A 21,643-nucleotide genomic window follows, 5' to 3' on the forward strand; every position below is an offset into this window, starting at 1 on the left:
GTTTCCCATGAGAGGTCATATTCCTCAATTAAAGGCCCATGGATTCTCTTGCATGCATGCCTTAGTTTACCTGCCCATGAAATATAGGAACCTCATTTTGTCTTGGGCGCTTGGAAACATTTCCATTGGAGAGAGAAACTTGGGGTCTGCAGTGCTCACTTACGTTAGGGTTTGGAAAATACCAAAGCAGCTTTCTGCTAATTTCTGAGTTTCAACCAAAGTCGACACACTCCCTGTGTCCCAGAGCTTCGGGGTTGTTAAGTGTGTGTAAAAATCCACCCCTCTGGTGCTAGAGAGATGGTCTTGGTGGTTAAAAGCAGTAACTACTCTTTCGGACCTGGACTTGGTTCCTAGCATCTACATGGTGGCTCAAAGTCATCCATAATTTCCACTCCAGAAGATCTGACACCTTCTTACCTCAGGTCACCCTCAGGTCACCAGGTAGGCACATATGTATTTAAAAAGTCAATCTGTCCTCTTTTTCTGCTTTATATTGTACCTTGTGCCCCAATTTCAAAATTTAGTTCCCAAGTTATTGTAGGGATCTTTCAGTAAGAGATGACACATATATTCAGAGTGCAGCACTCCAGGCACAGCGGTATCCTTCCCTCCTTGAAAGGCTTCAGTTAATTAGAGGTATGAGGAGGTTATCTTTTTCTTCCATCTCATCTCTGATGTCTAGGATGTAATCAGTACTGAAAGAAAAAATAATAATATACTTGTAAATGTAGAAATGAATATACAGTTGCTTTTATCAACTTATCTAATTTTGTCTTTATATTGAGTAACGGTTGTTGCATCATTTCTAGGGCAATGTTTGATGTTATTGAGAAGCTAAAGAAACAAGCTGATGTCACACATCTTTCTTCATGGGTCAGCTCATACTCTTAAATGTATGTATACAAATTCAGACATCTGTCTTTTTTTTTTTTTTTACAGATAGACTGAAAATCAAGAAAGATGTCTAAGGTAAGGTCATACATAGTTCATGTATTTATGGTATAAAGAGAAATTGTTTTAAATTTTCAGATAGTTAAAAAGTAGGATTTCTATTGATAAGTTTTCCAATTTCTGGTGGTTATTCTTAAGTTTTTGTTGTTTTGGGCTTTTTTTTTTTTTTAAATTGACACAGGGCTTCTCTGCATAGCCTTGATTGTCCTGGACTCATATTGTGCTTTTCCGAATTTGTTAATCTAATAGGTTAATATGAATCCTCTTAACCAGCTAAGATTTTTCTCATAGCAATTAAAAATTCCAATAATTCATAAAATTAAATTAATGGGGCTTTTAGACATGCTACATTGGTTTAGATCAGCCCTTATAAATTGATCCAGAGCCCTGATATAAATTAGTTTTAAAAGGCAGAAGCCAAGAAAGAGGAACTTGTAGTTAAAACTGCAAGGTTATCATTTTTATTCACCCATTATTTTTGAGTCAGTGGTATTTGTTGCTATTCAGTGAAAAGTTATAACGTCATTTTTTGCTTTTTATACAAATAATATGGAACAGATGAATAAAAAAGCCATTATTCTACTACCCAGAAATAATCACTGTGAAGGTTTTAGTTATATTTTTATCTGTGTGTACATGTGAATGGACAATTATAAAATGTAATCCTAAAAAAAATTTTTTTAAAGGCTGTTTTTTTCATTTAGTTCAGATAATGTATTAACTTTTTTTCATTTTCAGTATACCACTACATAAATTGTATGTGTATGTATGTGTGTTTGTGTTCACGTGCATGCGAGTGTGTGTGTGTAGAAGCAGAGTTCAACCTTGGGTGTCATTCCTTGCTGTCCACCATTGTTTTGTTTGTTGGTTTGTTTCTTTCTTCTCTCTCCTCTCTTTTTATGTGTATCAGTGGGAAGAGGGAGATAGACAGACAGATCTCTCACTGGTCTGGAGCCTAAACTGTGTACCTGTCTTCACTTGTCAAGGGCTGAGATTACAAAGGCTTAGGAGCATGCCCAGGTTTTTGTTTTATGTTTTTGAGTTCTAGTGATTGACTTCAGGCTTGCAAGACAGGTACTCTATCTCCCCATCTCCTAGATTGTGGTTTTACTGTTCTTGATTTATCACATCATCAATTATCTTTAGTTTTACCATGCATTCTTTCAACAAGAAATATTGACGTGGGCATGTGCCTATAATCCCCGCACTTGGAATGCCAAAGCAGGAAGAGTGCAAGCCCCAGACTAGTCAGCTGTGGGCTCCCCCCCCCCCCATCTGATGGTTTTTGAAAGTGAAATCTCAACATTCCATTCCTAGATTCCCTGCCCTCTCTACATAAAGTTCTGTGCCATTAGAGGAAGGAAAGCAAGAAATGTCTTTCTTCTCAAATGTTTTCATAGACCAGTCATGCCTGATAGCTGGTTGGAGGCTATTCTTGAGCTACTTGTTGAATGAAAGGAGTCAGTTTTTTAAATTCTCTTTATCTTAAGACTTAATTTAACTTACTGCACTGAGGTAAATTAATCTTACATATTTTGCATAGTTAAATTGCTAAATAGAATGTTGCCTAATAAAATATTAATTACGAGTGAGCATATAGGTAAAAAGTTGGATTGGCTCTCTTTTAAAAATATGATTTAGTTATGTTTATTTTATGTGTGTTGGTATTTGGCCTGCATATATGTCTGTGTTAAGAGTATTGAATCCCCTGGATCCCATCGCAGACAGCTGTAAGTTGCTGTGTGGGTGCTGAGAATTGACATGGATCCTCTGGAAGAGCAGCCAATGCTCTTAACCACTGAGCCATTTCTCCAGGCCCGGGGAAAGGGTGGGGGGAGGAGTGTGTGAGTGTGTGAGTGTGTGTGTTTTAGTACTATTCTAATAAAAGTATAAGTTTTGAAAGTGATGATTTGTGGAGTTTCTTTGTTGATTTGTGAGAACTCCTGATTACTTACATTTATCACATGTCTGATAGTGTCATAAAAGCAATCAATAAGGTGTTTATTAGCTCTTTTTTATTTTTTAAATCTTATTTTAGCAACAACCAACTCAGTTTATAAATCCAGAAACTCCTGGCTATGTTGGATTTGCAAATCTTCCCAATCAAGTTCACCGAAAATCAGTGAAAAAGGGGTTTGAGTTCACACTGATGGTTGTTGGTAAGAAGTTATCTTACTAAATATCCCCCTTTCCCAACCTGTGAAATGCTCTGGCTCAACCTATAATGTGAAATTTTCTTTCCTGGAAAAATCAACTCTGGAACTTAAAAATATGTATCTTTACTTGATCAAGATTTCATATATATGCAAACATTCAGGAAATTTTGCTCAAGAGGAAAATGTGGTTTTTATGTTGGTTCTTTGTTTATATACAGTGAAAGGGGTTTTTGGTGATAATTTCAAAATACTTACCAGTGATACTTGCCTCCTAGTATTCACAACTGTTACCAGGATTTGTTTGGGTTTTTTGTTGTTCTTTTTTTAAAAAAATCTTATTTGTGTGTGCATGTGTTTAATGTGCTCAGAGGCACACTTGTGTGAGGTGTTTCTTTCCGTCTTTATATGGGTTTTAAGGATAGAATTTAGATCATCAAGCTTGAGCAACAAGTACCTACTTTCTGAGTCATCTTCCCCTACCCCCCAAGTGCCCCCCCACCCCTGAGTTTATAGTTGGAGATGGATGTTTAGAAATGCTGTGATTTCTAAGACTAGGAAATAAAAGATAACATGGCTCCTACCTTGTCCTCACTTGAATCCCTCACTCTAGAGGAAGCTAGCTGTCATGACTTTAAAAGGAAGGCAAGGCAGGTAACTGAGGCTGCCAGTAGCCTTACAGGTGAGCACTTCCAAAGCATCCTCCAGTCCCAGTTGGGCTTTCTGTGCATGTCTGCCACTCCTGCTGACATTGGCCACTATCTTACAAGAGACACCAAACCAGAAAGGTCTTAAAGACACTGTTGAAGGCCAGGCATGTGGTGCATACCTTTAATCCCAGCACTTTTGAGGCAGAGGCAAGAAGATCTCAGGGAGTTCAAAGGCAGTCTGTTGTACATAGCAAGCTCTGGGACAGGCAGAACTACATAGCCCTGACTCAAAAAGCAAAACAACAACAAAAATAGACACCGTCAAATTTTGTTGGGCTGGTTCGAATGAGGACTGTCCCCCGTAGGCTAGCTGTAGACCAAGAACACTTGGTCCCAGTCTGGTGGTGCAATTAAGGAGGTTATGGTCCTTGAAGAGGTGGAGCCTTCTGGAGGAAGTACACCATTGATGTAGGGCTTGATGGTTTTTGCTTTACCCCACTTAAAATTTGCATGCATTTTCTACCCTCTTCCCCCAACGCCATCTCTGCGTAGAGGTGCTTGTGGGCAGCCTAACAACCCAAGTTTGACCTCTGTAATCCCAGAAGAGGCAGGGGAGAACTAAATACCAAGAGTTATCCTTCGCCTTTCACATAGGAACCATAGAACCATAGATTTATACAGAAACACAAGCAGACAACAATTTTTAAATTCAAAGTTAGATTCAGGTGAAGAACAGCCTAAGCTCAGATAAAAACATAAGAGAAGGAAATAAGTTATACACAAAATGGAACCAAAAACTAGATTGGTAAAGTTAATATGCTTCTTATAATTTTGGTTGTGAGTCTAGCTTTTAACAGCTGAGCCATCTCTCCGGCTCTATAAGCTTCTTTTGATGGAGCAGATAAAAGTAGGCACAAAGCACTAACAGCAAGCTTTAAAAGGCTATCACTACAGCCCTACCATCCTTGAACAGATGACAGGGGATGGTGTGAAGAGCTTTGGCTGATGAACAAGATAGCTAATTCTCTAGATGCACTAAACCATAGCGGCCAATTAAGGTAGAAATTTAAAAATCACATGTAAACTTTAGACAAATGGAAAATACTACCCCCAACTTTTAGATTTTGAGACCCAGTTTCATGTAGCTCAGGCTAACCCCAAACTGGCTCTAATCTTAAACTCTGATTGTTCTGCCTTTATCACATAAGTACTAGCTAGCACAGTGCCTAGCTCCCATACTCATTTCACTAGGTAAGCTTTATTCCATTATAAATCACAAGGCTCATATTTATGAACAAGATTTTAGCAAGATCAGCAATGCACTGAGTTGTTTCTGTAGTATGATTTATGTGTTGCTGATTTCTTTTTTTTTAAATCATGATATGTAGAACCATGTGACAAAAATCTATAAGGCTTATGCAGAAAATAGTACATAACTTAAAATCTTCACCACTGATATGTTAAAAAAGACCTTAGAGAGAAGGCTCTGCAGAACATTTACTGCTCTTCCAGAGGACCTGAGTTTAGTTCACATGGAATTCGTGGCCACCCATAACTCCAGTTCCAGAGGGTATCCAGTCTTGTTCTGGTCTCCTCAGGCACTGTATGTGCGTGGTGCACTTACATGCAGGCAAAATACATCATATACATGAAATAATTTTTTTAAAGTCTGCAGGAACATCATGTTATCTTAGATCATTTTATGTGGTCGGAATACCATAGAGTGTGTAATCTTTGAATAAAACAGTTCTGGGAACTATAAGTCCAGTATGACAAAGGACCCTGTCTCCAGGCGTCCTTGCTGTGCTGTAAGGTAATTGAGGGCATCATGTGGTAAGGGAGGATAGAGCCCCTATGACCCTTAAAGACTCTACCAATACAGTGATAGCTGAACTTCAAGAGTTTGGGAAGCAATTTTTTTTCTCCACTTTTTCCTTTTTTTTTTTTTTTAAGATTTATTTATTTATTATGTATCCAGTGCTCTGTGCATGTATGCCTGCATGCTAGAAGATGGCACCAGATCTCATTATAGATCGTTGTGAGCCACCATATGATTGCTGGGAATTGAACTCAGGAACTTTGGAAAAACAGCAAGTGCTCTTAACCTCTGAGCCATCTCTCCAGCCCTTGGAAGGAACTTTTAAACCTGCACTAATGGTTAAAATAGAAATAATCAGATAAGCTATTATTACTGACTTGATTAGGTCTTGACATTTGTCTCTGAAATTGCCCACACAGAGGCTTTCAGCTGTGAGTTGCTGGGAAGTTGTGGGAGAGAACTGTCAATGATAGCATTAGCATAGTGAGTGTGGCTCCGGACGGCTGATGATGTGACCTCATTGGTAGGTGTTTGGTGTGTGTCCTTTTGGAGGTAGTTTTTTGTGTCTGGTTTCTACCAGTGAACATTGCATAAATGTCAGCAAATGTGAAGCTTGTATCAGACTGACGTGGTTCCCCAACGGTAATTACTTGGCAACAGATTCCTAATTTCAAGCATGTTAGTGATAGGAGAGCTGTAGAACACGGTTTAACACTGTTGTCTACTGTGCTATGAAATGTACCAGCAAATGATTTTAAAACAAGCTTTATAAAGGTAGAACCAGGGAGTGAAGAGATGAGTCAGTGGTTAAGAGCACTTTCTGCTTTTGTAAAGGTCCCAGGTTCAATTCCCAGCTAACAAATGGTAGCTTACAATTGAAACTCGAGTTCCAGAGTATCTAATGCATTTTTCTGGCCTCTGTGGGTACACATGTGGTAAACTTAAATACATGCAAACAAAACACTTAACATACATGAATTATAAATAAACAATTTTAAAGACAGAACCAAGCCAGGTGATGCACACCTATAATAATCCCAGCACTCAGGAGGAGGAGCATTAAGAGATCAAGGCTACCCTAAGCTACTTAGGGAGTTTGAGGCCAGCCTCAGCCACATGCGATCATCTCCAAAAAGAATCAAAACAAGATGGAGGAGGAGAAAAGGAGATACAAAACCTTAGCGACACTGTTATTGAATATAAAAGCATAGTATTTAGTGATAACTATAGAAAAATATGCATGAGAACTATGCATTGAAAATAAATATGATGCATCTTTGTTGTTTTGTTTTGGTGGAGACAAGGTTTTTCTGTGTAGCCTTGGCTGTCCTGAACTTGCTTCATACACCAGGGTGTCCTTGAACTCACAGAGCTCTGCCTGCCTCTGCCTCTCTGAGTGCTGGGATTATAGGTGTGTGCCACCACGCCTGGCAATATGAAGCTTAAGTGATAAAAGTCTCTTACTCTGTAGAAGAGCACAAACAAAAAGTATATTCTATATATCTGTTAATAGATTAATTTGTTGGTGATTGTGCCACTAACAAATGTGCAATCCCATAGATATTGCTCACTTTCCTTGAGTATCCACGTCCCTTTTGTGAAGAACATGTGTTAAACACTCCAGGGTTAATAGTCATGTGTGGAGGGTCATGACAATGATTTTATTTTCGCTTTAGGTGAATCTGGTCTAGGAAAATCAACTCTCATAAACAGCTTATTCTTGACTGATCTCTACCCGGAAAGGATTATACCTGGAGCTGCAGGTAAACATTTCTACATTACTGTTAGTATAATTTTACCTGAACATTGCTAGAATATATAATTGAAATCTGAAGCTGCAGCTGTGTGTTTTTTCAGTGACTTTGTAAACTGTCACTTAAGTTGGGAAAGTGTACTGAATCTGAGGTCTTCAGATCTTGGTTGTAGACTTTATTCTGCACTTCCCTGTGTAACCTTTATTTCAGTTATCTATTAAATGTCGTAGTTTTCTATCCATATTGTACACGAGATGAAAAGCTCAACTGAAAGAATTTTATGTCTTTAAAAAGTTATATGTGGGCTGGAGAGATGGCTCAGAGGTTAAGGACATTGACTGCTCTTCCAAAGGTCTTGAGTTCAATGCCTAGAATCCACATGGTGGCTCACAACCATCTATTATGAGATCTGGTGCCCTCTTCTGGCATACAGGCACACATGCAGGCGGAAGACTACTTAATAAATAAATTTTTTTTTTAAGTTATATGCAAGAGGGGGAATGTAGTTCAGTGTTGGAGCCCTTCCCAGCATACATGATGCTATAGATTCAGTCCTCATTATTATCTTTAAAGTATAATTTAAAATGTTATGTACATAGCCAGGCGGTGGTGGTGCACGCCTTTAATTCCAGCACTCAGGAGGCGGAGGCAGGCGGATCCCTGTGAGTTCGAGGCCAGCCTGGTCTACAGTGCGAGTCCAGGACAGCCTAGGCTACACAGAGAAACCCTGTCTCAAAAAACCAAAATAAATAAGTAAATAAATAAATAAAAGTTATATACATAGGAAATTATTATAGGAATATATGTCTTAATTTGTCTGTTTTCTGACTATCCATCTCAGCATGGAACACTGGCATTCTTAAATATGTTTGTTTGCTTTACAATACTGAGAATTGAACCTAGGGCCTTTTATATGTTATTCAAATGCTCTACCACTGGGCTACATTTCCAGTCTCTTAAATACTTGTTGATAAGAATAGATTAAGCTTATAAAAGATATACAACCTTTTCACCAATACTTTTATGTTCTGTTTTTAAATCAACTCAGATTATTTTCTTTGTCTCAGAAACTTAAGATTTAAAACTTTTTTTCTTTGTGTGTGTGTGTGTGTGTCTGTGTGTACATGTGAGCACGTGTGTGTGTGTGTGTGTGTGTGTGTACGTACATGTGAGCACTTGTGTGTGTGTGTGTGTGTGCATTCATGTATGCATGCATAGAAGGAAGTCAGGAGACAACTTTCAGGAGTTGGTTCTCTACTTCTGCCATTTGGCCTCCAGGAATTGAACTCAGATCATCAGGCTTGGCAGCTGGCATTTGTGCTTCATGAGCCATTTCGCTAGTCCCAGTATTGTTATTTTAAGATTCTTTTGTTTGTTTGTTTTTTGTTTTTTAATTTGGACGAGTGTTTTGCCTGAATATCTGTATGTGTAGCACATATTTGCCTGGTGCTCTTGGGGTTGGATCCCCTGAACTAGAGTTCCAGATGGTTGGGAAGCATCATGTGGATGTTACAGACTGGACCTCAGTTTTCTGCAAGAGCAATCAGTATTCCTAACTGCTGATCCATCGCTCCAGCTCCTCGCTGTTGGTAGTTTTTATGATCCCAAGAAAAGAATTAATTTTTGCACCAGAATTCCCCTTCTCCAGATCTTTTTTTAAAAAGTAAGTCCTTACGTTCTGAGAACTTCCAAGTCATTTTTTATAAGAGCATAGGTAATGGATAATCTTTCCTTTAGCGTGCTGCCTTGATTTTAAAGCACATTTTCTATTAAGTTTGTTTCTTTTTTAGAGAAAATTGAAAGAACTGTCCAGATTGAGGCCTCAACTGTTGAGATTGAAGAGCGGGGCGTCAAGCTTCGGCTTACAGTAGTGGACACACCTGGCTATGGGGATGCCATCAACTGCAGGGATTGGTATGAACCCACAGAGGGTGCAGGGCCCCCAAAAGTGCCAAGCACTATGCATTTGTTTTCATTTACTTACTTTAAAAAATAATTTACTTAATTTTATTTTGTGTGCATTGGTGTGAGAGTGTCAGAGCCATTGGAACTGGAGTTACAGACAGTTGTGAGCACTATGTGGGTGCTGGGAACTGAACCTGGGTCCTTCAGAAGAGCAGACAGTGCTCTTAAACCACTGAGCCACCGCTCCAGCCCCTCCTTTACTTACTTCAATGTATTTATATTTATAGACAATCTTAATAATACTTCTTATTGTTGCTGGGTCCAATCTTTTAAAGTTTAAATATGGCTGTTTTGAAACAGGGTCACACTATATAACCCAAGCTTGCTTTAAACTCAAAATTCTCCTGCCTTGCCTTCCTAAAGTATTTTGATGACAAGTATGAGCCACTATGTCCAGCTTGAGAATTAGTTTTTTTCTAAGAGCACTCTAAAGTTAGCCACCTATAAACGGCTAACGTAAACAAAACACTGTGATGTGAACTGCAGCAGTGGACAAGTCACTGTCCAATGTCCGGATGCTCCTTCCATATGGTAGGAAGCAAGACTTGAGGTATAGGTACCTATAAATGACTGCTCTTCGCCATCTTTTTCACAAATAAGGAGATTAAAAAGGTAGAGCAGCCTGTTGCCTTAATTGTGCAGAAAATCCTACTTTTGTACCCACTTCCTCCTTCTCCTACACGTGCCAAAATGAAACATCAACATTGCGGCACTAAGTGAGGAAAGGAAGGAAGGGAATTGGTGCTCCTTTGCCCTTGTTCTGCACGGAGAAATCTCCTCCTCATCATCCTGTGACCTAGCTGTCCTGTTTGGCAGCTTACATAATCCTGCCTGGACTGCATGGTTTCTTGGCCCCTTGAAGCAGTTGTGTGTCCTCAGAGGGCTGGCAGCCTTCAGTTCCACAGGCCACCTGTCAGGTACTTGTAACCTGTTGTTGCCTCCCATTGCTTCACTAAAACTGTTTAATACTTGTCACAGTTTAAAAACAAAACATGCACACCTTTTTCTTTTTCTTTTTTTTTTTTTTTTTTTTGGTTTTTCGAGACAGGGTTTCTCTGTGTAGCCTTGGCTATCCTGGACTCACTTTGTAGACCAGGCTGGCCTCGAACGCAAAGCGATCCGCCTGCCTCTGCCTCCCAAGTGCTGGGATTAAAGGCGTGCGCCACCACGCCCGGCCCCGTGCACACCTTCATTTTGCTAAAGTTTGACAGGGTCAATCTTCTGTTTTGAATTGTTGTACATACTAAATGGGAAAGGGGCAAGAAACCTGTTTTTCCTTTGAAGTCAGGAACTGCCTGTCTCTGTGCCTCATGATTACTGTTGAAATTTATGTTTCAGTTTCAAGACAATTATCTCCTACATTGATGAACAGTTTGAACGCTATTTACATGATGAGAGTGGACTGAACAGACGGCACATTATTGATAACAGGGTACATTGTTGCTTCTACTTCATCTCACCTTTTGGACATGGGTGAGTCTGTTGTTTACGACAGAAACCTCCTGCATGTTGTAATATAAAAATGAGATGATTTTTTTGGGGGAAAAAAAGAGTCTGTTATATTCCTGTGCTTCCCGTAAATGTGTGACATTTGAACATTGTTTTTAGACTGAAGCCCTTGGATGTTGCATTTATGAAAGCAATACACAATAAGGTGAATATTGTGCCTGTCATCGCGAAAGCTGACACTCTAACTCTGAAGGAGCGTGAGCGGCTAAAGAAAAGGGTGAGTGAGAGCCAGCCTCTCGTGCCTCCTCAGCACAGCCACCTGCCCTGCAAGCAGGAGAAAGGAAGATTGAACTGAACTGCAGAATCCATTTCTCATTGTGTATTGAAATTCAAAAATTACTATTTGTAGGGTTTTTGTTTCTTTTGCTCTTTACTTTTCATTCTGATGGAAGAATCAAATTTGTATAGTTTACATTCTACTTAGATAAAAATAGCCTCATCAAGTAGGAAGTGGCTGATTATAAGGAGCCCCTACAAACATTAAGTGGCTTATGCTACAAGGAAAGGTGCTTTCTCCAGGAGGGTTTGTTGTCTTAGCTCGAATGCTTCACTGCCGAGATATACTGTGTCTAAGTAGAATTGTTTGCTGTGCTTAGGTTTTGGAAATGTTGTGTTGCAGATGTCTTTGCCACCTGATGCATCTCACCTCTCAGATAGTACAACACTGGCCAGTCTCTGTGGTCTCCTGTTTGGTTGTTTAATTAATTGTTAGCTATTATGGTTTGTTTGGGGTTTTATTTTGTTTTTGAGACAGGATTTCTCTGTGTAGCCCTGGCTGTCCTGGAACTCACTCTGTAGACCAGGCTGGCCTTGAACTCACAGAGATCCACCTGCCTAGTGCTGGGATTAAAAGTATGCACCACTATGCCCAGCTATACTGGGTTTTTGTTGTTGTTGGCCTGGTTATTTTGGGTTTTTGTTTTTGTTATTTTGTTATTTTGGTTTTGTTTTTGAGATAGGTACTAAAGGCATGTGCCACTGTGCCCAGCTCAAGATCAGTCAGTCAATCAATTTACTGTTTTTGACATTTTTTGAGAGAGACTCATTGAGTAGCCTTGGCTGGCCTGGAACTCATATGTAGACCAAGGTTGCATTGAACTCAGAAATGTACCAGTCTCTGCTGCCAGATGTTGGGATTTCTCTCCATAGTTGTTCTTGCCTGCTTGATGCACTCCTCCTCCCTTGCTGTGACTGTGGACCAGGAATTTAGGTGCTTATGGTGTCTGTCTCTGTGTCTTAGTAGTGGTCATAGGAGTATTTTCAGTTTAGCTGTTGTCTGTGGGCTGTTACTAGGATTCCTACTGCTTTGTATGTTGAAAGTGATGCCATATGATCCTGACTACTACTGTTATTCCTAAAGGCATAGAAGCTCTCAAAATTTACATAACCTTTCTAGCAGTTCCTAAAATTACTCGAAAATAACATCAGTTTTTTGATCATTGACAAATAAATAATTTACATGTTTGTTAGTGGATTTTGTTTTGGGTTGTTTTTTGCTTGTTTTTTTGTTTGTCTTGATTTTTTTTTTTTAAAGGTGATATTACTATGTACTTCTGACTAATCTGGAACTTGCTATGTACACTAAACTGGCCTTTAAACTTATTGAGGTCTGCCTGTCTTTGCTTCCTGAGCATAATTCTTGTGAATTTCTAATATGAGTTACCTAAAATAATACACAGTTAACAAAAGTTGATTCTAATTTTGTTACTGTTCCAGATTTTGGATGAAATTGAAGAGCATAACATCAAAATCTATCACTTACCTGATGCAGAATCAGATGAGGATGAAGATTTTAAAGAGCAGACTAGACTCCTTAAGGTAAGGTCTGTCTCCCAGTGTTCCTTGTTTTCTTGTGTAAATTTTTTTTAAAGGATTTATGTATGTGTGTATGAGTGCTCTAATTGCAAGTACTCCTACATGCCAGAAGAGTGGATCATGTGGTTGCAGGGAATTGAACTCGGGACCTTTGGAAGAGCAGACAGTGCTCTTAACCACTGAGCCATCTCTCCAACCCCTTGTGTACATATTTAAAAGACACATTTGGCCAAGAAAACTTCACTGACAGAAGATTGGGAAAGTCCTATTACAGTAATATGTTTTGGTTTCGGTATATTTATGAAACTTTTACTTAAGGCTTGAAAATGTCATTGCAGACTTTGTTTAGACTTTGTTCCATGTGGAAAAGAACTGACATTTCTAAGTAAAATGTTTGTGTATTTAGTGCTCAATCAGATGTAGTTAAGACCAGGCATACTGTCACACCCATTTAATACCAGCACTGGGGAGGCTGGGAAAAGCAAAGACAGGATAGTCACTGTGAGTGAGAAGTCAGTCAGGTCTACATAGCCAATTCCAGGCCATCCATAGCTATGTATTGAGACCCTGTCTCAAAACGTTAGTACAAAAAAAAAAGCAACTTGGTAATAATAGCAGCAGGGAGCCATTTCTCTGTCCATTCTTGGTTTACGGTGAACATTGATATTTCCTACTATCTTGTGTCTCTTTCTAGGCCAGTATCCCATTCTCTGTGGTTGGCTCCAATCAGTTGATTGAAGCCAAAGGCAAGAAGGTCAGAGGTCGACTCTACCCATGGGGTGTTGTGGAGGTGGAGAACCCAGAACACAATGACTTCCTGAAGCTGAGAACAATGCTTATGTAAGACATTTGGTGTAGTCACTATGACAGAACTTAAGATAAAGACGTTCAGACATTGAGTATACCTCTATTTCAGACAAATACGCAATTTGAGACTGAGGTTCTCTTTGGTGGGGGGTGTTGAGACAGAGTTTCTCTGGGTAGCCTTGGCTGTCCTGCACTCCCTTTGTAGACCAGGCTGGCCTCCAACTCAAAGAGATCTCCTGCCTCTGCCTCCCTGAGTACTGGAATTATGGGCATGCACCACTGCACCTGGTTGGAACTGAAGTTCTTTATTTGGGCTGTGAATCTCTGTTGAGTTAACCTCTTTCTCCTAGGACTTGTAGTAATTGTTCTTCTTGCTCTCTCATCTCAACAAATCACTGAGCTAAACTTTAACCCTGACCCAAGAGAGGGTCTAAAAGGAGGGCAGTCTCTTGCAGTGTCCCAGGCCAGCTCTAACACGTGGTTATTGATCCTCCTTGTTAGCCTGAAGATCTCACATTAGATGGTCCCAATTAGCCTTAAGGTTTCTGTTTATTTTTAGCAACTGATAAAGTTCTTTTCTTTACAGTTGAGTTTCACATAGTAATAAAGATACAGGTTGGCTTCAAATTTGCTGTGTATTCAAAGATGACTTTGAACTTCTGGTTCTCCTTCCTCTACCTCCCTAGTGCTAGTATTCTAGCCATGTGCCACCACACCTAGTTTATACAGTGCTGCGAAGTGAACCTAGGGACCTGTCATGCTAGATAAGCACTTCACTAATTAATTAAACCACATCCCCAGCCTCATTGTTGCTATTAAGAGGGTAAAGTATAGATGTTACTTTTCTATTGCTTGGATAAAACACTATAACAAGGCAACTTGTAAAAGGAGATATTTGGGCTTACTTTTCCAGAGAGATGAGACTCTGTGGTGGCAGGGAAGCAGTAGTTAGTAACAAGCTGTGAGCTCCTGTGGACTGAAGGCAGGAAGCAACAAGAGCGCACTAAAAATGGCAGTATAGATTCAGGCAGAGCACTGTGTACACGCTAAGTAAATAAATCTCAAAATACACTTGGAGAGCGACTAGGGAGATGACTCAGCAGTAAAATGCTTGCTGCTCAAGTTTAAGGACCTGAGTTTGGATCCTCAGCATCCACAACGTACACTGGTGTAGGATTAATTCTAACACTGGGGAGGTGGAGACAGGTAGATTGATGAGGTTCACTGGCCTGTCTACCTAGCCAAATCAGTAAGTTCTAAATTCATTGTTAGATCATCTCTCAAATATAAGGTAGAGGGGGCCAGTGAAATGCGTAGGTCCATGGCAGTAATGCTGCAAAGCCTCTACACATGGGCTATGGTGAGAGCACTCAACACAGAAATATATATATATATATATATATATATATATATATATATTTTTTTTTTTTTTTTTTTTTTTTTTTAAAGAAGATAGAACCAGGTGTGGTGGTACACACCTGTAATCCCAGCACCGGGGAGGCAGAGGCAGGCGGATTTCTGTGTGTTCCAGGCTAGCCTGGTCTATAAAGGGAGTCCAGGACAGCCAAAGCTATTCAGAGAAATACTATCTCAAAAATACTTGCTGTTCTTGTAAAGGACCTGCGTTTGTTTCCTAACACCTATATCAGGTGGCTCAAAATTGCCTGTAACTCCACCTTCAGGGAATCCAACACTTCTTTTTCCTTTTATTCTCATTTCTTCCTCTTTATTTATTTCCCTTTTTACTCTCTAGTTAGAACCTCCCCCGTTTTATTTTTTCCCTAAACAAACAAAAAAGTAGTGAATGAAGAACCCCAATATTGGTATTTGGCCTCTGCAAGTGCATGCGTGCGCATGTGCGTGCATGTATACACACACACGTGATAATGAATATATAGACCGGTGAATGAAAATAAATATATAGAGACCAGTGAGTTGCCTCAGCCAATAAACATGTGTGCTATCATACTTGACAACCTGAATTTATCTGCAGGATCCGTATGGTGGAAGATGATAACTGATTCCTGCAAGTTGTCCTCTGACCTTCGTGCAAGCCATGGCACAAGTGCCTTCCCATAAATAAGTGGAAACTTAAAAAAAAGAAAAAAATTAGCCAGGCAGTTGTGGCTCATGCCTTTAGTCCCAGCACTTGGGAGCCAGAGGCAGGCAGATCTCTGATTTCTAGGCCAGCCAGGGCTACACAGAGAAACCCTGTCTCAGGGAAAAAAAAGAAAAGAAAAAAGACAGGATTAAAACCAATACACCCCTTTTCTTTTTGAAGTATGCCTTCTCCTCACCATTGATTGTAAATAGTTCATAATTAAAGGTAATAACTTTGAATAACAGTGTGGAAAAAAAAAGAATAAAGTCTATGGAACTATAAATTTTAAGAGAAAAAAAAAAAAAAGGACCTGGAGAGATGGATCAGCAGTTAAAAGTGCTTTCTGCTATTAGACCCATGTCTGGCATCTAGCAACCACCTATAACTACAGCTTCAGGTGACTTACACCCCCTTCTGGCTGGTCTCACCAGTAGCAGGCTTGCTACTAGAGCAAATCAGGTCCCATAGTGTCCTGGCTACTGCCCAGCAAACAAAGCAAGGGCCCCAGAGCCTGTTAATGTTTCAGGCTGTAAATCAGTACCTCTGCTTCAGCATTAGCCTAGGAAATGCTGTAAATGTTATGGGTATGAAATTAGCATAAGACTGTCATGGTGTATTTCCCATTGTTGTAAATTTTAAATATGGAAGCTTACTTGTCTCTTCCTGGAAAATAGACTGTTGGCATCTGGTTAGGGTCTTCTTGCTATGTTAAAATGAGGATATTATATAACGAGACAACAGATAACCTATTTTATTTTTATTACCATGTGAGTGTACATATTTTGGGATATAGTCTTAATACCCATATAGTGTATATACTGAACATTTTCCTTCTCGCTATCACCTCTTCATGGAGCATCCAAACTTTCCTCTTGTAGATAGATCTCCATAAAATATACTACTTTAATAAAAAAAGTTCAAAGAGAAATAATCTGAGTAAACTAATACTTTGATTAGTTAAAGTTGCTACTTACTAGCAGTGTTTATTGAATGAAACCAGTAAGACATTACCGTCTAAGTTAGTATAAGTGTCGCGTAATGGTTTTGAGAGCAGTTAAGACATACTTGTTCTGCGGTTCCCAAGCCTGTGGGTTCTAGCCCTCATCAATCAGGGAGTGTTAGTGTTGCACAATGGGTGTAGTATTCCTCCGTTATGCCAGTGTGGTTTCTCAGAATGAAGAAGATCCAACTACCCTTTTATCCACAGTCGTACTGTTTCCCAAAATCTTGAGTAAACAGAAATGTATTGTAATGTTCTATACACATTTTAAAAATCTGTAATATTTGAAAAAAAGCTAGACAGAGACCTAAGATTTGTATATTTTTCATAAGATGTTTTAGAAAAATAAAGCTTTACTCAGGTATCATTTACCCAAAAGTCTTCTAAAACCTCTTGTGTGTCGACATCTTTCCAGTGGTAGTGGCTTTGCACTGTCTTGTTCCTGTGGAGAAAATGTCCTCTCCAGACCTTTATATTGTTACTTATTATGGTTACAAGGGAGCTTACTTCACAGAGACTCTCAGTACTGGCATTTTTTTTCTGTGTTCTCAAATAGTGTGTTGTTCCCCATGAGACTGGTATATGCTTAAGCCTTTGTTGTATTCTCTTTCTTTTTTTCAGCACCCACATGCAGGACCTACAGGAAGTAACCCAAGACCTTCACTATGAAAACTTCCGTTCTGAGAGGCTGAAGAGAGGTGGCAGGTTGTCACATTGTCTTCCCTGTATCATGTTCTGAGTCACTTTCCCCTGTCTTTTGTGTGCATAGCTCAGACTTCTTGATCATAAAACAACATGTGCTTCCTATTCAAAAATTGCTAAAAGGATATTGCTTGTTAAGCCAAGCGGTGTGGGGAAGAAACATTCATAATGTGCACATCAAGAACAGCTTTGGAGGCTAGAGAGATGGCTCTGCAGTTAAGAACACTTGCTTCTCTTGCAGAAGACCTGGATTCACTTCCCAGCACCCGCACGGCAACTCCCAACTGTCTATAACTCCAATTGCAGAGTATTGATGCCTTCCTCTGGCATCTTGGCACCAAGTATGCATGTGGTACATGGGCATACATGGCAGGCAAAACACAGAGGTGAAGTAATAATAATAAAAAACATTTATTTTAAACAAACATCTTTAGATGGAAAAGCCAGAGGCTTGTATTGGTACTTCTATAGAGATATTGTCTATATAAAGACACAGCACAGAGTGCTATGGAGGATAAGCTCACCACTGGTGTCACTGGAGTAACAGCTCTGTTCTCTACAGTGTGGCCACATCTATTCACCTTTTCTTTTTTGCCATCCTAGTGTATTTGTATAAGAAGTGTACTTTGTGACCCAGTTGCATCTGATAAGCCATATCTCTATTTAAAACAGAGCTAAATGAATGTGTGCTGTATATTAGTTACTCAAAGATTTTTTGCCAGAAGAGAGAGACATCGCAGCAATTAAGAGTGCATATTAGTCTTTGAAAGTATTCAAATTCTAGTTTCTAGGATGCTTACAAATGCCTGTAACTACAGCTTCAAGAGATCCAACACCTCTGGCCTCTGGGACACCAGCACTCATGAGGAGCACATGTCCATATATAAACACATACATAATTAAGAATAAAATAGTTCGTGAAGTCTTATGATGTTAATTTGGAAACCAGACATCAAGAAAGGCTTTTAGAAGCAGGAAGTACAAGAATCCCTACCTGCATATGCTGTTGGGGTTGTCAGTGCTTAGAGGTACTTTCCTCAGTCCTGTCTGCCAGGTTCTATTCATTCAGCTCCTTCTGGCCCCTTCAAGTGTAATAGCTTTATTCACAGTACAGTCACATTGGGGAACTTACTCAAATCAAGACTCTTCTTTTTGTTAGACTTGCTACTTTTTGACTGTAAAACAAAGGCAAATCATCTTTCTAGCTTAGAGAAGCAAATCGTCTGAATTTCCAGTTTCTTGGTCAGTGTTTCCAGTTTTCATAGAGAGATCCTTTATTAATCAGGGAAAAAAAAAGGTAAAAGTGTCTGCTGTCTGACTCAGGCAGAAAAACAAAGCAAATGACCTTGAAGGAGTAGTTTTTATGAGACGAAAAGGGGAGGACTGTGTTAGAATGGGCTGGGATGCAATGGGATAGCCTGACTGGGTAAGTTAATTAGATGAAGCAGAAGGGCGTTTGATTGCTAGATTTCAAAACTTTGCTAGCTCGACCTTTGTAGTTGGGCTCAGGAATGACTCTGGCCTAAGAAAGTGTCCAAATAAGGGAATAGACCTTGATGGCTAGCTTTAGGGATATAATCTATGGTTAACAAGGGAGTGGGGAGGGGCAGAAGGCATGGCCTGCCAGAGCCATCCATGCTTGCCACTTGAGCTGCCCAGAGTCCCTTTAGTAAGCATGTGACTATAAAGTGTTATTCTTAAGAATTCTAAAGTTTTCTTTGGTCATCTCTGTTCAGAACTACATTACAGTTGTGATTTTCTTTCTTTCTTTCTTTCTTTCTTTCTTTCTTTTTTTTTTTTTTTTTTTTTGGTACCCTTAGGAAAGTAGAGAACGAGGACATGAATAAAGACCAAATCTTGCTTGAAAAGGAGGCTGAGGTAAAGTAGAATATTCATATTCTGGCATCAGTACTATCCAAAAATAATTGTAATTAGTTTATTACAGTTTTCCCTTCTTACCTTTTTGAAGCATTATACACAAATCTTTAAGAGATATATATATATATTATACATTCAATCTGCAGTAGCAATTAAACTAATAATAAAAAGTAATATGACTGATTTTTTTTTTTTAAATAATATGTTCAAAGGTCTTATTCCCTATACATAGACAATAACCAGTCAGGAAGCACAGTGAAGCTGCCATTGCGTTCATTACCAAAAATAGGGTAGAAAATGTATAGGACTTACATGGAGGAAGAATTTAGAAAATGCTTCTAATAGGTTGTGAAAGTTAGAATAGACAGTGTTGTAGATAGGATGGGTCAGTATTAGAACTCAGTCTTCTAAGCCTCTATCTAAATTTAGAACCATCTAAAAAAACACTGTAGCAAAATGGTATTTGTGTTTTTCCTTTCCTAGGGGGTATTTGGTAAAGTAATTCTAATGTTTGAAGGAATAAGCAAGCAAGCATATGACACACACTGGGAGCTCAAAATTGGACTAATGAGAAGAGCTTTGCTCTCTTGGTTACAGAAACATTCTAGAGAAGAGTTGATAACCAAATAACCAGGTGGAAATCATCAGGGCTGTAGAACCAGGTGGATTCAGACCTGGGAAAGTTGTGGGGTGCAGATTATTTAGTGATGTGTTCACAAGGGACAGCCTTTTGTAAACAAAAGGAAATATCTTTGGCCAAATCAATTCTGTGAGGATAAGGTGCTTATAACCACAAAGCTACCTGAAGAAACTGTGAGGAAATAATTTAGAGCCTTTCTGATGCCTTTCTGAACATAGACAACCATCAGTGACTGTGATTGGTAAGGAGCCACGGGGTGCAGTTCAGTTGGTAGAGTGCTTATCTAGCATACAGGAACCCCTGGGTTCAGTCTCAGCAAGGCATAGGCTAGGCATGATGGCTCTTACCTGTAATTCCAGCATTTGGGAAGTAGACACAGGAAGATGAGCAGTTCAGAGTCATTATGAGCTACATGGGAAGTTTGAGTCTGTCCAGGGCTACATTATAATGTGTCTCAAAAATAACAAAAAAAATTGATAAAGGTAGCAGTGGCTAAGTATTATTTTCATAGCTAGGGCCTTGTTGCCCAGCAGAAAAGATGAATTATCTCCACTCTGCCTTCCTTTATGTTCCTCGGAGGCTGATAGCAGTCTTCTTTCTTGCCCCATTGTCTTATTCTTTAATGATTGCTTCTGTTTATTGATAATTTCTGTCTTGCCTGAATTAATTATTTTGTCATTTATATGAATTTTGGAGCTGAATTGTTGATCTTTTACATGGGTTTATGAGTGTTTTTATTTGAATGTAATGTGTTTGGGAAAAAGCAACAAAAACTAAATATTATGAATCATAACACCAATATTGTATCTTACATATACTGTTCATAGCTCCGCCGCATGCAGGAGATGATCGCAAGGATGCAAGCGCAGATGCAGATGCAGATGCAGGGTGGTGACAGTGACAGCGGGACACTCGGGCACCATGTGTGAGGTGGCGTTTTATATTAGTAAGTTGAGGGGGTAGGGTGATCTCATTATCACCTCAACTTTGATATGATGGGCTCCTCTGTCCTAGCCTTACTAATTTTTGCATTTTGAAATCTGCCATTAGCTGTATCACTAGCCTTTGTTTGTGAAGCAGAAACCATTCTTTGCTGCCACCTACTGGCTAGTAAAGACATTCCTATTTTCTAATGTTACGAACATCGTTTATGATAAAGAAAAAATGCGAAACTTTCATTACTCATAATGTTAGAAATTCCTTAATATTGGAAACGGGAAAGGTGCCAAAAAGAGGATGCAATGCCAGTTAGATGAGGGTCACCTTGCTGCAGACCACGATAGGCAACTATGCTGTCACCATTGGAAATTGGCTTATCACTTAGATTTGTGGTCTGGTGTAATTCTGAACACTTTAGTTTTACAGAATCTGGCAGTTTCTGACAGCCTCCTAAGTAGCATCTTGACTTGACTGCCCAGCTTATGCCCCTTGTTATTATATAGAGGGAGTATTGTCAGGGATCAAAATGACAACAAACGCATTGCTTCCATTTAAAATGTTTTGTTTTTACTTTCCAGGAAACACTCTTAGATAAAAAGAAAGTCTTCCTAATAAGTGCTACAGCATCAAGTTTCTTCACACCTGTCAAAGTGTGCCCATCCACATTTGAGACCTGCGTCTGAAGATTTCAGTTTTCTTGTTTTGTTTTGTTTTTTAATTGGTTTTGATGTTTTGCTTTAATTTTTAAATTTTTCTTAGTCTTTTGGTATGAAGTACTTTTAACATTTATATTTCATTGCTATATTTTATGTTTTATAAGGTATCCCTGATTTTCTTCCTCCTTAACCACAAGTGTTAGAATTTATTTCTAAGGCTCAGTCAACATGTATACTCTTACTAGTGAATTTCTTTGATTTAGCTGGCCTGACTAATCATTGACAAGTACTGATTTATATCAAG

General features: G+C 39.2%; 1 protein-coding gene across 1 annotated transcript; it reads left to right on the plus strand.

Moving 5' to 3' along the window:
• The first annotated feature begins 921 nt into the window (after nt 1-921).
• Nucleotides 922-21,366, plus strand: Septin2 (septin 2). Its single transcript, XM_051154386.1, has 12 exons — nt 922-969; nt 2,990-3,110; nt 7,250-7,336; nt 9,118-9,241; nt 10,631-10,765; nt 10,901-11,018; nt 12,518-12,619; nt 13,311-13,456; nt 17,146-17,229; nt 19,047-19,104; nt 20,572-20,690; nt 21,262-21,366. Exons 1-11 carry the CDS (start codon nt 961-963, stop codon nt 20,671-20,673), a joined length of 1,086 nt encoding a protein of 361 aa, XP_051010343.1. The 5' UTR covers nt 922-960; the 3' UTR covers nt 20,674-20,690; nt 21,262-21,366.
• Nucleotides 21,367-21,643: the final 277 nt, after the last annotated feature.

Source organism: Acomys russatus, chromosome 12, assembly GCF_903995435.1.
Source record: "Acomys russatus chromosome 12, mAcoRus1.1, whole genome shotgun sequence".
Lineage (NCBI taxonomy): Eukaryota > Metazoa > Chordata > Mammalia > Rodentia > Muridae > Acomys > Acomys russatus.